Source organism: Enoplosus armatus, chromosome 17 (assembly GCF_043641665.1).
Source record: "Enoplosus armatus isolate fEnoArm2 chromosome 17, fEnoArm2.hap1, whole genome shotgun sequence".
In the NCBI taxonomy this organism is placed as follows: domain Eukaryota; kingdom Metazoa; phylum Chordata; class Actinopteri; order Centrarchiformes; family Enoplosidae; genus Enoplosus; species Enoplosus armatus.
Genome location: NC_092196.1, coordinates 7,242,279 through 7,257,892, shown reverse-complemented (window position 1 = coordinate 7,257,892; position 15,614 = coordinate 7,242,279). Strand labels below are relative to the sequence as shown.

Sequence of the window (15,614 nt, the reverse complement as noted above, 5' to 3'; positions counted from 1 at the left end):
ACTGCAGATATGCATATCTGTGGGTCTGTCTTTTGGGTTATCAATAGTAACTTGTAATGCTTATTTTTATGAGTAAATGTAGTAAAAGTCATTATACTTATGTTTTATCCTTTTGCTGGGTGGATAGTTGCAAAAGTCCAATGAACTTCAAATTGTGTATGATCTGGACTCCAGCAAATGAATTCTTTAGTTCTCAAGTTAAATACTTCTCGCTGTCATATTTACTGATAACAGGGTGCAAATGTTTTGGTCCACCTCAGGATAAGGCAAAAAAATTCACCAACCATCCCCAGAAATGGTGGTTTTTAGGGTATTCTGGATGTTTATTCATATTATTTGGCCTATATTGGTATATATCCATTATGTTAATGTTATTAGTTACACTTTAGTAGAATTTTGAGGTACTTTATTTGAGTATTTCCTTTCCCTGCTTCTTTAAACATCTGCTCCACTGCAGTTCAGAGTAAAATATTTTAATCCACTGCATTTACAGCGTTAGTCACTACTTACTTTACAGATCAAGATTTTACATACAAAACATTTGATAAGTTTATAAGATATGTGCTGTTATAGATTAAACTACCAAACAGTATATAAGATACTTAAAATTAGCTCCACCTGACCAACTATAAAAGTAAAAAACTGCTACTTACACATCAATGCATCAGTATTTATAATCACATAATGTAATTCATAATAGCAACAGTGTGAGAGACCATTTTTCTGAATTGTGAATACTTTACATTTTGCTAATACTAGTACGACTACTACTACTTCAATGCAGGACTTTTACTTGTAATGGAGTATTCTTTTTATGTTCCAGTATTGCTAATTTTACTTAAGTATAGGATCCGAATACTTTTTCCTCCACTGGTGAACAAAGGCCTGTTTACACTGTAAAGAAACTACAAATCCCAGCATCCAACGCGCCGAGCGGGTATTTTTGGCCCTGCACGCGAGCCTTACAAAAACGTCACGAGTTACAGGAATGATCATGGGGAGTTGAAGAATAACAGTCGCTAGTTAGCCAGTAACAACTGCAATTAATGAAATAAATTAGGGACAGTCAGCGCGGCGAGCTACCGGAGGCCACCATGGCTAACATCACGAAGAAAGTATCGTGGTCCAGCCGGGCCGAGGAGTCCGTGGCGGCCGGGGAGGGGACACCGCTGCTCAACGGCTCCGAGCAGCCCAGACACTCCAGACAGGTAACCACAGCTAGCATGGTGGCTAACAGCTGTCACTCCTGTAAGAAGATGCTGTGTCGTGTATTTATTCACCACTATAAGGTTACGTGAAATGCTGCATGTGTCATGAATGCTTGTAATGAAATTTGAATGCATTGCCGCCCACAAAACGTTCATTTTTGGGTGTGTTTTCATGTGTTATGGTGTGTTTGCAGTTGGGTTTTAGATGCAACAACAAGCTTTGTTTGGGACGGAATGTAACTGCATGAAAGTAATTACTGTTAATGAAATGACATACACGATGCACGTAATTACATCCAGTCATCGAGGACAATAATCAGATTACACAGAGTTATGAAAGCTAGGCCTTCTAATAGCTTGTTACTTAGTCTGATGGTGACATTGAGGACATATTCATCATTATAAACAACTTAACCTGATGTTAGTCATACATTAAGAAAAGGTAATGATGGTAATGTAACTGCTGTCAGTGTGATAGTTGACAAATTGGAGTAAAATGTCCATTGTACTCCTTAAGTAATCAAATCAGGTTATATAGGTTACAGGTAATCTGTGCCTGTTATAGACAACTGTTTTAATCTTGCACAAGGTTGCTGTTAGTATGTTAGGAAGCAGAATAGTACTAAAAGTCAAAATCAAAGTCTGATAATGTCATGAGATATTAGACCTGCAGTCTTTAGACCGAAGGCTGCAGCTACTATAGAAACACTGGAAAATCCAACTTCCTTTTTCCTCTAATGCAGCCAGCAGGACTAGTCAGTTACTTCCTGCAGCATCAGGACCAAAGGTGGAAGTGAACTATCTACACTTCTTTTTGTTAATGTACAATTCTTTTTCTTCTTCTCTGAAATTTTAGTCAAGTAGATTTTCTCTGATGTCCATTTACTTTCTCTTGAGTCAAATATCAGTAAATTAATAGTATTTCTGCTTGAGTAAGGCTTTGTAGGTCTCATTGTTCAGAAGAGTGTCGCGTCCATCACACCTGGACCACGTTACTCTTAGCTGGATACCTACATCTGTGTGACGTTAAAACATCAGCCTGGGAATTTCTACACATAGCCATATATATATTTCTGTTGCTGTCTGTGATGTCTGTAGCTGTCTGGAGGAGGCAGTGTATTTCAGATAGGCAGACTCAGCACGGTGGATTTGGAGGAGGAGATAACATCAGATGAGGTAAAGTCCGAGCTCGGAACGTCACCGCACTCTTTCTCTCTGTGTCTGTCGCTCCTGTTGATCATCACTCCATCAAGACCTTTAGCAGCAAATCTTTTAGACTCCTTTGTGTAGTGTAGTTCAGCCACTATAATAATAAAACCCCACCTATCTTCAACTAAGTCAATGAGAAGCCATCAGTTATGTCTTACAAAGTACACACACAGTATCACGAGGTATGCAGGGGGCATTTACAGTTGACTTAATGTGATTCAGCCTCACGCTCAGGCTCAGCTGTACACACAGAGCCTTAAGGCCTGATTTGTGAGATGCAGCCTGAGATAAAGTTGAGGGTTTAGATATTATTGTATCTAATTTAATATCACTTGCTCCCTGTTGAATACGGCTTAAGCCTAATAAAGGAGAAATGGAATAGAAATAGCCTAATAGGCCAAATCGGCACAGTGACAGTTGACTCATCCAGTCTGTGTAAAAGTCACGTGTTTGGAAACTGTGTGGTGGCCACCACCGTGATGCATTGCAAATGAGGAATTGATGTGTTTGATAATGTGCCAGACCCTGACCACTCAACCATTCAGTAATTGTTTTCAGGAACTGATTGATCCCACACACTGGTCACTGATGAAAAAAAAACAGATAAAGATTAAGTACAGAGCAACAGGCAGTTCAGCCAAAACCTTATCAAAACCCTCCTGCTGTAAATGTAAAGCCAAAAACATGTAAGCATGTATGAATTAGCTTACATCAGGGTCAGGTTAAATCAAATCTATTTGTATAGCTCTTAGCACAGTTACTGTACATTCAACCAAGCAATAAAAACTCCCATAAATGCCCCAAAAAATCACATTGCGTCAATTAAAGTCAGCGTTCGAGATGCACTTCATGACCCAAGAAAAGAATCAAGAGCTTTAGGCCACAGTCAGTCAGTGCAGGACTGTCAGACTGATGCTCGAGGCAGCTTTGCCGTCACTTAGCTTGATGAGACATCATATCCGTTTCCCTCCGTGACAGAAACCATCAGATTCAGCACTGTTTTCTTTCACTGGCTAATGGGAATGTGATGCCATGCATGTGATGTTCTTGATTGTTGTGTGCTGGAAACAGAAGTTCATTTCCAGAGTGTTTTGGTCTGTTTACATGAATGTCTTGTAAGTTGCTTGCTGCTGATTTTTGTAGCTGTACAGTACAGTACTGTACTGTACTGTACTGTACTGTACGGGCCACAGCTGTGCGACAGAGGCCCACTTAACATTGCTTGTGAATGTGAAATGGAGTACTTTTGAATTGCCTGTAGCTGGCTTGTATGTGTGTCAGAATTCACTCTTTTGCACCAGTGTTTCCTTCAACATTAAAAAGTACCAAGAATTCCCTCTTTCTTAGCTTTCGGTATTTTATGCTAAATGTTCTGGAGGAAGCACTGGTGCATTTTGTTTCACAGTCACTGCATATTCCAATCTGCCTCGTCATTAATGTTCTAGTATCTAAGTTAGATAAAGTCTGTCAAACCTTACCTCTCTTTTTCTTTTGAAGTGACCTTTGAGATTGAAATATGGCTTCCTCGTGTTGTTTCAAATGCCTGTGAATTGCTGTTGTGCTCACTGCTCACTGATTCCTCTGATGTCAGTAACTTTCCCAGCTCCCTCACATGATCCATCAGGTCAGAGGTTATAGGTCGGTGTTGGTGTCGTGACCTCTGTATCTTCTGTGTTTTTCCCTGCAGGATTCTCTTAGGGGGCGGCCTAAAGAGATCCCTCATAATGAGAAGCTGCTGTCGCTCAAGTTTGAGGTAAAACAACCCACCAAACAAAATGCTGATTATTAGATTTACATTCGACTACATTGTTTTAATTAAAGCCCCTGTATGTATGTGTAGGATTTGAAACTTTCTTGCTTTGGTGACTCCTTGTAGGAGTTAAAAAAAACTGGTAAAGTGATAAAAACAGTAAAATGAGTCCGTAACACTGGTACAGAAAATGACATGTTGGGGCAACAAAGAGGGCAGTAATCTTCTTAAGCAGGCTGGAAACTGGCACCAGTTGATAGAATCAGCTTTGTATTAACATATTTTTGGTTTGCTGTGAAGTTGCTGACATTGATCCTTAGTTCTGTCATATTTTTAGGATTTTTTGTGTTTATCATGAAGCATTGAATAGAAATGAACATCATCTCCTTTATCTTTATTTTTCTGACTTATCGTATTATGCCTGTTATTCCAGAGTCTGGACTATGATAACATCGAGAACCAGCTCTTTCTGGAGGAGGAGAGGAGGATGAGTTACATGGTAAGTGGAGCAGCAATCACCTGAATATATGTTATACTACCTGTAATATTTTACTGTGTATAAATACACATATTTTCCTTCTTTTCATCTGCTGTTTGTGTCATCTCTCCCTGCTTCTGGCCCATATCGCCTGTCCTCCTCTTATGTCTTTAGGGTTTCCGCTGTCTGGAGATCAGTCGCTGGGTGGTCTGCGGTCTAATCGGCTTTCTGACCGGCCTAATCGCCTGTTTCATAGACATCGTGGTGGAGGAACTGGCCGGGATCAAATACCAAGTGGTCAAAGAGAGTATCCTGAAGATTTGTACGAGGTCCACCTGGTCAGACCAAGTTGCTAGCACCAGACGTCTGGGCTTTACTGCATGAAGACAGCACAAAGAGAGACAGTGCAGTGCCTGAAAGAATGTATTATAGCTTTTTGGTATTGTGGTTGCCGGGTTTTAGTGTTGCCTACAGCTTCAAAATATTCCGGGGGCTGTGTTAAGAATTGTTTCGCATTTTTGATCATTCACTGATTCACTAATTGTTTTAAGAATATAATTCTCAGGCATTATTGTAAGTGTTAATTCCTATAAATAAGTTTTCTTTAACTGTCTGGCTATTGCAGGAAAGGCCAGTCCACTGGGTGGTTACAACCATGTTAGGATATAGTTGTTAGTTTTTCCTTGACCTCTGACCCCTCACAGACATAGAGAAGTTTACAGAGGTGGGCGGCCTGTCCATCTCCCTCATCCTCTGGGCCGTCTTCAACTCCGCCTTTGTCATGGTGGGGGCCATCATAGTTGCGTGTTTTGAGGTAACACCGACGGAGAAATAATGTGACCTTTTTGCTAATTCTCACGACTTCTGGTTTGGAATTCACTTGTCTTCCTCTTTTGTGTGCGTCTTCAGTGTGAGAGGCTGGATTTAGAAGAAGTATTTTTGTTCATTCAGTTATATGTTTGAATTACTAATTTGGGCAATAGTATGACTCCCAGTAGTGTACAATACTGAACATTTGTAAAGATGAATGTGCTTCTCTATGCCTGCCGCAGTTTATTGGGTCAAGACGGACAGCTGAGGTTTTTTAAGTGACATTAAGTTTCCTCCCGCAACCAGACTGATCAAAGAAGTGGTTCAGTCATGATTTTTATTGCCACAAAGGTTTGCTCAAGGTCAGCTGTAAATGCCAGTTCACGTGATAACCAGTGTGTGGACGTTGCAGTTTCATTATTAATATGTAAACACATCCTCAGATATTACTCCTGTTCCTTTAATATAACTCTCCTCTCTTTCTCACACACTTCATCCCGCCCCTCTTTAACCCCCACCTCCTCCTCCTTCTTTGTCTTCTGCAGCCCATAGCAGCAGGAAGTGGTATTCCTCAGATAAAATGTTACCTAAATGGGGTCAAGATTCCCAGGGTGGTACGGCTCAAGGTACAGACACATAAAACACACACACACACACACACCATTAGATGTAGTTGAAACACTGTTTTTGACTTTCACATCTTTAATGTGTTGCGTGTTTGTCCTCCACAGACCCTGGTGGTGAAAGTGTGCGGCGTTATCTGCTCGGTGGTTGGCGGTCTTGCTGTTGGAAAGGTAAATGTTAACCCTCACTGGCTGCACACTCAAAACATTTATAAATCTCTGAATTTTCAGACCACATGCTGATGTTTTTTGTCTCCATAGTTAGAAATGTGGAGTTTTTACAATTGATTTAGATCATTTCCATTCAAAGTTGCATGGATTTATTTTGTATATAAATGCCAAGTCCCACCAGGAACTCCCTTTCATACCCGTCCTCTTGTTCACCCACAATTCCTTTAGGAAGGGCCCATGATTCACTCTGGTGCTGTCGTAGCTGCAGGAGTCTCCCAGGGCAGGAGCACCTCTTTAAAGAGAGACTTCAAGGTCAGTGCGTGTAATGAGTTTCTATCCTGTGTGTCTACCTGTTTTACTGAAGATGCTTTACACAATTTTGAGAATTTTAGATTTCCTATAATATTACTGTTCATTTGTCAAGCCTGGTTGTGTACCATTGATATGTCTTAAAAGTGTCTATGGTTAGAGTGTGTTTTATAACTAGTAATAAGTGTGTGTGTTTTGTAGATCTTTGAATATTTCCGGAGAGACACAGAAAAACGGGACTTTGTGTCTGCTGGAGCTGCTGCCGGAGTTTCAGCTGCTTTTGGAGCACCAGTCGGTAAAAACACAGCAACCTTACCAGAGCACAGTAATAAACATGGTCTTTGTTATTAATCTGCTTTAGTTGTGTGGCTAGTTTAGCTGCTATAAAGCCAACAGTATGGCTGCATGCCCAAAAGAAAGCCTGTGAGGAAACTTCCTCTAAGGTGTTTGTTCTCCAAAGAACAGGGTATACTATCACTCAGTGGTTTGTGATGATTGATGATGACATGGATATGTAAGATTGTGAGAACTGTGTGTTCAAGTTTGACATTTGAGAAAGAAATAGAAGTTTACTTCCTCTGCTATCCTCTTGGATACAGCTAAAAAAAACAAAAGAAAACATGACCAGTTGAAAGAGAAGTGCACAGTTGTATTGGAGTGGCCTGTGTCACCATCAGGTCTACCTGCAAAAAGCCTCTGAATTCATTTCCCCCAAAAAAGGCCAAAGAAGGTATTAAAAAGTCTTCAATTTAATTGATGAAAGTCTCAAATATTTTCTTTTGCCTGCTGTATGCAGTAATGTTAATTATAAAATGTTTTTGGAACTGATCGTGGGCTGTCAAGAGATGTTATACATCTGTGAACAGTTTACTGTAGCAAACACTGTCACCACCACTAGCTACAGTAGCTATTAAGCTCATCGACTCAAAATGGGCATGTGCCGGTTTTAGCAAATCCATCCATTTTATTCAATTATTCAATTGAATTTATTCAATTCTATTCAATTCAATTTTATTTATATAGCGCCAAATCACAACAAAAGTCATCTCATTACACTTTACAAAATAGAGCAGGTCTAGACCGACTCTTTATAATGTTATTACAGAGACCCAACAGTTCCCACCATGAGCAAGCACTTTGGCGACAGTGGCAAGGAAAAACTTCCTTTTAAGAGGCAGAAACCTCGAGCAGAACCAGACTCTAGGTGGGCGATCATCTGCTTTGACCGGTTTTATGCTGCGTGTCTGGGTCCAGGTTGCATTGACTTTATAGAAGTACTGAAAATATGGGATTATAATAAGAAACAGTTCTAGGCCATATCACCCCTTCTGTTTTCATTCATACCTTTCATATTTTGGATGGTTTGATCTTGAAATAGGTTGCATAAATTGCACTCTATGTGGTATTAAAAAGGTCTTAAAATCACTGCAGAAACCTGCCATCACCTGATGTTCCTGAACCAGCTTGTTGATGGCTGCTTGTTGTGATAGTAAAGCTGTAGAGAAAAAGCTGCCTCGTACATATAGAGGCAGAAATGTTCCCCTTTAGTGGTGAAATGCTTCATATACCGTGTCTGGATCTGTTATGTGTTACCGACATGTAAAAAAGTGCTTGCAGTTTTGCACCCAACTGTACACTAATCAATCAACACACTGTGAGGAGGATGCCATGTGATGCTGCCAGCTGACTTGACATCAGGGAACAGATGCTCATCTTCAGACATGTCATAAGTGGAAATGCTGCGGTGGCTCTTGACTTGTGATTTTGTCTCTCTGGTCGACAGGCGGCGTCCTGTTCTCTCTAGAGGAGGGAGCTTCTTTCTGGAACCAGATGTTGACGTGGAGGATAGTAAGTCACATTGTCCTATGTGGACCCCCATCATAAAGTCTTTATTAATGATCCTTTAATGTTTGTATCCAGAACGCTAATAGAAGAGAGGAAGATTGAAGTGCAAGGTTGATGGTTGAGGATGGCAAATGTTGTTTTTTTTGTCTCCTTTCCCCCATTTTCATTTTCATTTCTCATCCTTCCTTCCTTCCTTTCCATCATTTCTTTCACATGTGCAGTTCTTCGCCTCCATGATCTCTACCTTCACCCTGAACTTCTTCCTCAGTATCTATCACAACAAACCAGGAGACCTTTCCAGCCCAGGTCTCATCAACTTTGGACGTTTTGAGAGTGATGTGAGAAACTTTTATATATCGTGTATTTTTTCAGCTTTATGTCGTTTGTTAGTCTTGTTGTAAAAGATGACATGATGTAATTTTGCCCTTTTTCAGAGTGTGGCCTATAACCTCTATGAGATTCCCTTGTTCATCACTATGGGAGCTATAGGTAAAAACTATTTTATGTCTCTGGAAATATGTTTGATTCTCCGCAGGGTGCACTTGACTCCAGTATAACTGGGTGGATGCCTTGAATAATGTGGTATTTTTTACGTAATTCCAATAACAGCGTATTTGATTCTGTTACTGCATAGTTGTATATTTGAGGAGAAGTCTGACTTTTCCACAACAACCAGTTTTTCAAGCTCGTTAACATGACTCTGTCTTTCATTCCTCTCCTGTGCAGGTGGATTGCTGGGAGCTCTGTTCAACGTTCTCAACTACTGGCTGACCATCTTTAGGATCAGGTAAGCTTCAGGAAGGGATCCGATGCTGGCAAGAACAAAACAAATAGTCATAAACTTAGTTTCAACAAAGGGTTAGGTGACATATTAAGAATTGCTTTGTATGTGTAGTGTGCCAAGAAAAACAACACATGGCAGCATGAAGGCTTTGCTGCTGTCTGTCAAAGACAGGGTGGGGTGCGAGATAAGGAAGTTTTCAGATGAGCACTTGAAACAGTTTCTCAGCATGTGAACATCTGGTGATTGAAGTGTTTAAAAATAGTTTAAAGAGAGTACGAGCAGGTATCACTTGGAGACAGACTGATCTGGGAGGAGACTTCTGCTAAGGTACCTGTGGTTCCTGCTTCCTTGTCTGGAGCTGGATGGTACAGATGTGCATATTTCAAGATTTCAAAACTGGCCAAATAAAATGATATGTGGTATTTGCTCAGTATATCATAATCAGCACCTGTCTCTGCCTTCCTGCTTCTAAAGATACTCCTTTGTCATCTGACACAGTGAGTGAGGGTTAGGATAAAGTCTGTATTTGTGCCACATTTCGTAACAATAATTGGATTCCACATGACATTTATAGAGCCACATCGCCTGAAGGCACAAAATGGTGGATTTGGCAGACAAGCTTTGTATTCCACTCAGCTGTTTTTATCGCACCCAGAGTGGCCTCGTCACCTGGGAAAGTCCATACTGAAGCTGACTGACAATACGTCAACATTTTGGAAGCCATTATGTGTAGGATTTGAAACATTTCCTGTGTGTGTGTTACAGGTACGTTCATCGCCCTTGTTTGCAAGTGATGGAGGCCATGTTAGTTGCTGCAGTGACCGCGGCTGTGTCATTCACCATGATCTACTTCTCCAATGACTGTCAGCCTCTGGGGCCAGAGCACACTGAGGAGTACCCACTGCAGGTACACACACACACACACACACACACACACACACGCACACACACACACCCCTTGGTCAGCAATCTGAAAACAATCTCTTGCCGACGTTTCTTGGTTTAGACGATGACATGTAATAAAGCTAAAACCGGGGAAGTCACAGTTGCATGGTGTCACAAGCACAGTCATGCATCACGTTTTAAAATGATACACTTCTCTTGCCCTTCTCACAGTGAATCTTGGTACTTTGGTACTCATGAGAACAATATGTTCAAAGGATCTAAGAAGAGTACAACATTTTCACATTCATGGTCCCCAGAGGACGAATCCTACTGACTGAAAGACTTTTCCGACACCATGAGGCTCACAATTGTGGTTTTGAGTCAAATGTCTCAACAACTATTGGATGGATTGCCATGAAATGTGGTACACACATTAATGTCCCTCTTAGGATGAAGTGTAATAACTTGACTTTTCATCTGGCCATCATCAGGTCAACATCTAACCTAATAACATTCAATCAGCCTCAGCTGTACTTTGTGTTTAGTGCTAATTAGCAAATGTTAGCATGCTAAAATGCTAAAGTAAGATGGTGAACATGGTCAACATTATAAATGCTTAAGCGTGTTAGCACTGTCATTGTGAGCATGTTAGCATGCTGATTTAGCATTTAGCTAAAAAGTGCCATGTGCCTAAGTACAGCCTCACAGAGCTGCTAGCATGGCTGGAGACTCTTAGTCTTGTTCAAACAGGCAATGCTAGATAGATTTGAATATTAAATACTACATCTTGGTTTGCTAGATTTTTTATTTGACAAATTAGGGAAAGAGAAAATACTGGGAGAGAGATGGGAATGACATTTTAACAAAGATATTCTCAGGGCATCATGTTTACATTTTATACATTTGGGACACAGGCTTTATACATCCACGACAACACCAAACGTAGATGCAATCCTTAATTGATCCTTATCTGTCCTAATGCCCTTCGTTTTAGATTTGTACGTCAGCTAGTAGAGAGCATGTAAAAGCTTCAACAAGGACACAAAAGCAGGAAGGAAGGCTCTTTGTGTCTCCTCTTCTTTCTCTTGCTGTCTCACCCTTATCATTTTCTCTCTCTCTTTCTAAGTTGTTCTGTGCAGATGGGGAGTATAACTCCATGGCAACAGCCTTCTTCAACACTCCTGAGAGAAGTGTTCGTAGTCTCTTCCACAACCAGCCAGGTAACTAAAATAATCACGTACAAACATGTGCACCAGCCATTTTTTCTTCCTTTATTTTGTATGTGGGCCTAAGTGGAGGAAAACAGGATCATAATGGATAAAAAACATTTTTGTGCTCACTTATCCTTTTCTTACATTCACCTCTCATTCCTCTCTTTCTTTAAAGGAACCTACAACCCCTTGACCCTGGGTTTGTTCACTTTGACTTATTTCTTCCTGGCGTGTTGGACCTACGGCCTGGCGGTGTCTGCTGGAGTCTTCATCCCATCTCTGCTAATAGGAGCAGCCTGGGGAAGATTGTGCGGGATACTGCTGGCCTCCATCACCTCCACTGGCTCGGTTAGTGTGTGTGTGTTATGTGACAAGACGACACCTGTCAGTTCCCATATTGAAAACAAACCATTGAATTAAAGACTTCAATGAGACCACATGAGTCTGTTTGTAGTTTCTGTCTCATGCTAGTTTGGTTTCTCAAACTTAAGACCACATTTCCCATAACTCCTGATAATATTGGTATTTGTGTTTTTTATGAAGTGCTGAGTAGAGGACTTCCTCATGAACTAATACTCCGGATGTGGTGACTTACTGTTTGACTTTGCTGTGTGTGTTGTCAGATCTGGGCCGACCCTGGTAAATATGCTCTGATTGGAGCTGCAGCTCAGTTAGGTAAGTAATGTTAAGCCTCACCTTGTGAGTGTTTTTTTGTTTTTAGTGCTTAACTTTTGATAAGAAATGGACCATATAGTAAGGACCAATCACAGTGACTCATGTGCAACCTGTTGAGAGCATTCAATACTCAAATCGTCTTTCCACTTCCAACAGACTGTCGTCTCTTCTAACCTCTGTCTTTTTTTTCTTTTAATAATACACATTCATATATCTAAAAGGTATCCAGTACCGCTAATAATACCAGAAATAATGAACTGCTCTCCACAGGTGGCATTGTGAGGATGACTCTCAGTTTGACGGTCATCATGGTGGAGGCTACAGGAAATGTCACATACGGCCTTCCCATCATGCTCGTCCTCATGACCGCCAAGATAGTAGGAGATTACTTTGTAGAGGTGAGTAAAGAGGGACAAGCCAGGCTTCCATCCAAATGTAGCGCAAGACCGAAGGAGAATTGATGTGCATCCACTACTGTTATGCAAATATTAGGAGTTGATTCATGGAGATAAGCAGTAGGTGGCATTAATATTCCAGTTAGGTGCCATCATACCATTGCAGAAGGAGAGGGTGCTACGAGATGACGTAGTGAAACGAGCGCCAGTTAAACCTCAAACATTGTTTGTTTCATATATTAATGTGAGGAATGTCACAGTCTCCTCATCGCTTCACGCAGATCTGGTGTTTTCGTCTGTAGCTATTTCTCGTCTCTCCAGTGGAGCTGAAGCTTCAGTGGACGTTTAAATCACATGATTCATGTTTCATTACACTTTGTGGCATTTTGCTTTCATTGATACAACAACGTATCCATGTCAGCCAAGCGTAAAAAAAAGTTTTGGGACATTTTTAGGTTTTTATTTTTAATTTTTGGCATTTCCACTCAGGATTATTATGTGCAAATTGAAAATGTGCATAATTCTAAAAACTGTATCCTACAAAGATAAGAATGTAGTGGATACTGTATGCAGTTAGCATGTTGTATGGAATTGGGACACAGGCAGTGTCTGTAACTCCTCTCTTCCTGCTTCAGGGTCTGTATGATATCCACATCAAGCTGCAGAGCGTTCCCTTCCTGCACTGGGAGGCTCCCGCCACCTCCCACTGGCTGACCGCCAGGTAAGGTCCTTCCTGTTTGGTGATGGCTGAGTGAGAGCCATTCTGAGATTTAGATTTAGACTTTTAGATATAAAAATTTGACTTTAGTCCAGCACTTGTACTTTGTCCTTACTCTCTGCTTTTTCACATTCTCTCATTATTTTTCTTACTTTCTTTATTTCACCATTGTCATTCTCACTGCCCCCCCCCCCCCCCCCGGCATCCAGAGAGGTGATGAGTTCTCCAGTCACCTGTTTGAACCGGATAGAGAAGGTGGGAACCATCGTGGACGTCCTTAGCAACACATCTACCAATCACAATGGCTTCCCAGTCGTTGCGCAGGTCGCCGGTAGTGACGAGGTAATGTGTGATGGCTTGGGTTCTGCTTTTTAATTGAGTTTGTTTGTTTAGGAAGAGCAATGTACCAACTTGAATAAAGAAAAGTATCATATTAATCATGTTTTAATACCTGCTTTGATCCACCTATAGTCAAAATATATCAACCAGATGGATTAAAGGGTAAAGCTAATGTAAAACACTGTGAGATCATGTTGAGGTGTTTGTAGAGCAGGCGCAATGGAGTTTGAATTTACTGAAAATCAAAAGCTAAAGCGTCTAAAACATCAACAGTAAATGTACTTTTGGTGTCTCTTAAAATGCCATTTCTTTACTAACAATTGGCAGTTGTTCAGGGAGAAATCTTTATCTAACCTACAGCAGCAAATTCTAGATCTGGGACAACTCTTGGCACTGAACATTTTAGACATTTTTAGAGAGGGATTTTAGTTTGAGGTGAAGCTTCGGTGTGAATAGAAACAGTTTTTCTGTTATTAATCACATCCTCTTTTTGTTCATCTTCTCTCTCATTCAGCCACCGAAGCTCTGCGGCCTCATCCTCCGCTCACAGCTCATTGTTCTTCTCAAGCACAAGGTAACATCAGCGTTAGGAAAAAGATGTTAATGAGAGATCCTTATTGTGAGTTTAAATGGAATCATCACTGTTCGTTCCTGCTCTGTCCTGGCAGGTGTTTGTGGAGTTGGCCCGATCCCGGCTGACCCAGAGGAAGCTCCAGCTGAAGGACTTCAGGGACGCCTATCCCCGCTTCCCCCCGATCCAGAGCATCCACGTCTCCCAGGACGAGAGGGAGTGTATGATGGACCTCACTGAGTTCATGAACGCAACGCCTTACACTGTACCACAGGTAACACACACTCGGGAAAATGTTTAATGCAAAGTCTACTGTTTTGTTTATGTTCTCTGTGTTCCTGTCTCTTCTGTTTTTATTTCTCTGTGCAAAAGCACTTTTTTAAGAAGAGGTTTGTGAAAAGGTTTTGTATAAATGAATGAAATTGAACTTAAATGAGGCGGTTTGTTTGCAGGAAACATCTCTGCCTCGGGTGTTTAAGCTGTTCAGAGCGCTGGGACTCAGACACCTGGTGGTCGTGGATGATGAGAACAGGGTGAGAGTGTGTGTTTGTGTTTCCGTGCCCGTCTCTGTGTGTTTTTGACGACGGTGACGATGACGATGACGATTCTGGCGTCTCACTTTCGCTTTGTGACCCTCTGCAGGTGGTCGGACTGGTGACCAGGAAAGACTTGGCCAGATATCACCTGGGCAAGCATGGACTGGAGGAACTTCAGCTGGCCCAGACATAGTACACACACATGCACATACACACACACACACACACACACACACACACACACACACACACACACACACACACACATGCACCCACACACATCCATGAACTATGACCACCTGATGCCTCGTAAGCTGTTGACCACCAGCTATGCAGCCCTATGCAGGACACCATCAAGGGCCAAGAGGTCTCGGTTATTCTTTGATGCCAAAATGGTCACCATGACGACACAAGGAGAGGCCTGGGTCATTAACAAAAAGGACACCTTTAAATGTCAAATTGCTCTTGGTGTAAAAATTGAATAGCGGCCCCTGACACACAAATTCTCTCAGTTAAATTGGTGTAAAATGATTCCGAGTTCGAGACTTCCATAAATGTTATCGCTGTTTGTTTGACGGCTGCGGTGCTGAGGCATGAAATGGTAACGTAGCTCAGGGCTTTGGCATCATTGTGGAAAGCCAGGTGAGAAGAATCGGTTTGATGTGTGTTAGGTGGTAAATGGGGAATCCCTCTGCTTTGTACACCTTCACACATGCCTCTGTGTCTGTTCGCTTTATCATTCTGCCTCCACAACATCACAAACAGTTCCCTTATGAAGTAATGTTGTGATAATGCAATGATACATCATTAATCTCTTCTAACATTGATTAATAACATTTTTAATAATACAGAAGGATGCTTTTAATGTCTTGCTATTGAACTAAACGAGACATTTAAAGTGATTTTGAGTGAGTGTTCATGTTCAAGACTAGTTTGTAATATCAACACCTTCACTGACTTATTTAAGGTCTTTTTTGTGATGTTAGAAAAGTTAGTATTTTCCATTATTGTGTAGTTTTGCACAGAGTGAATGCTGTTATTTATTGTTGATGTTTACCACTTGTTTTAATTTGAAGGGTGTGGTTTGGGCTCATGCA

At 41.1% G+C, this 15,614-nt stretch overlaps 1 protein-coding gene across 1 annotated transcript; it reads left to right on the top strand.

The window, feature by feature from the left end:
* The first annotated feature begins 1,059 nt into the window (after positions 1-1,059).
* clcn7 (chloride channel 7) lies at positions 1,060-15,236 on the top strand. The gene is made up of 25 exons (XM_070923570.1): positions 1,060-1,208; positions 2,307-2,384; positions 4,105-4,170; positions 4,601-4,666; positions 4,820-4,952; positions 5,350-5,459; positions 6,001-6,081; positions 6,187-6,249; positions 6,478-6,561; positions 6,760-6,853; positions 8,342-8,406; positions 8,625-8,741; positions 8,838-8,892; positions 9,130-9,190; positions 9,953-10,094; positions 11,199-11,292; positions 11,459-11,631; positions 11,907-11,958; positions 12,229-12,356; positions 12,989-13,074; positions 13,281-13,413; positions 13,925-13,984; positions 14,079-14,255; positions 14,434-14,514; positions 14,624-15,236. Exons 1-25 carry the CDS (start codon positions 1,095-1,097, stop codon positions 14,708-14,710), a joined length of 2,400 nt encoding a protein of 799 aa, XP_070779671.1. The 5' UTR covers positions 1,060-1,094; the 3' UTR covers positions 14,711-15,236.
* Positions 15,237-15,614: the final 378 nt, after the last annotated feature.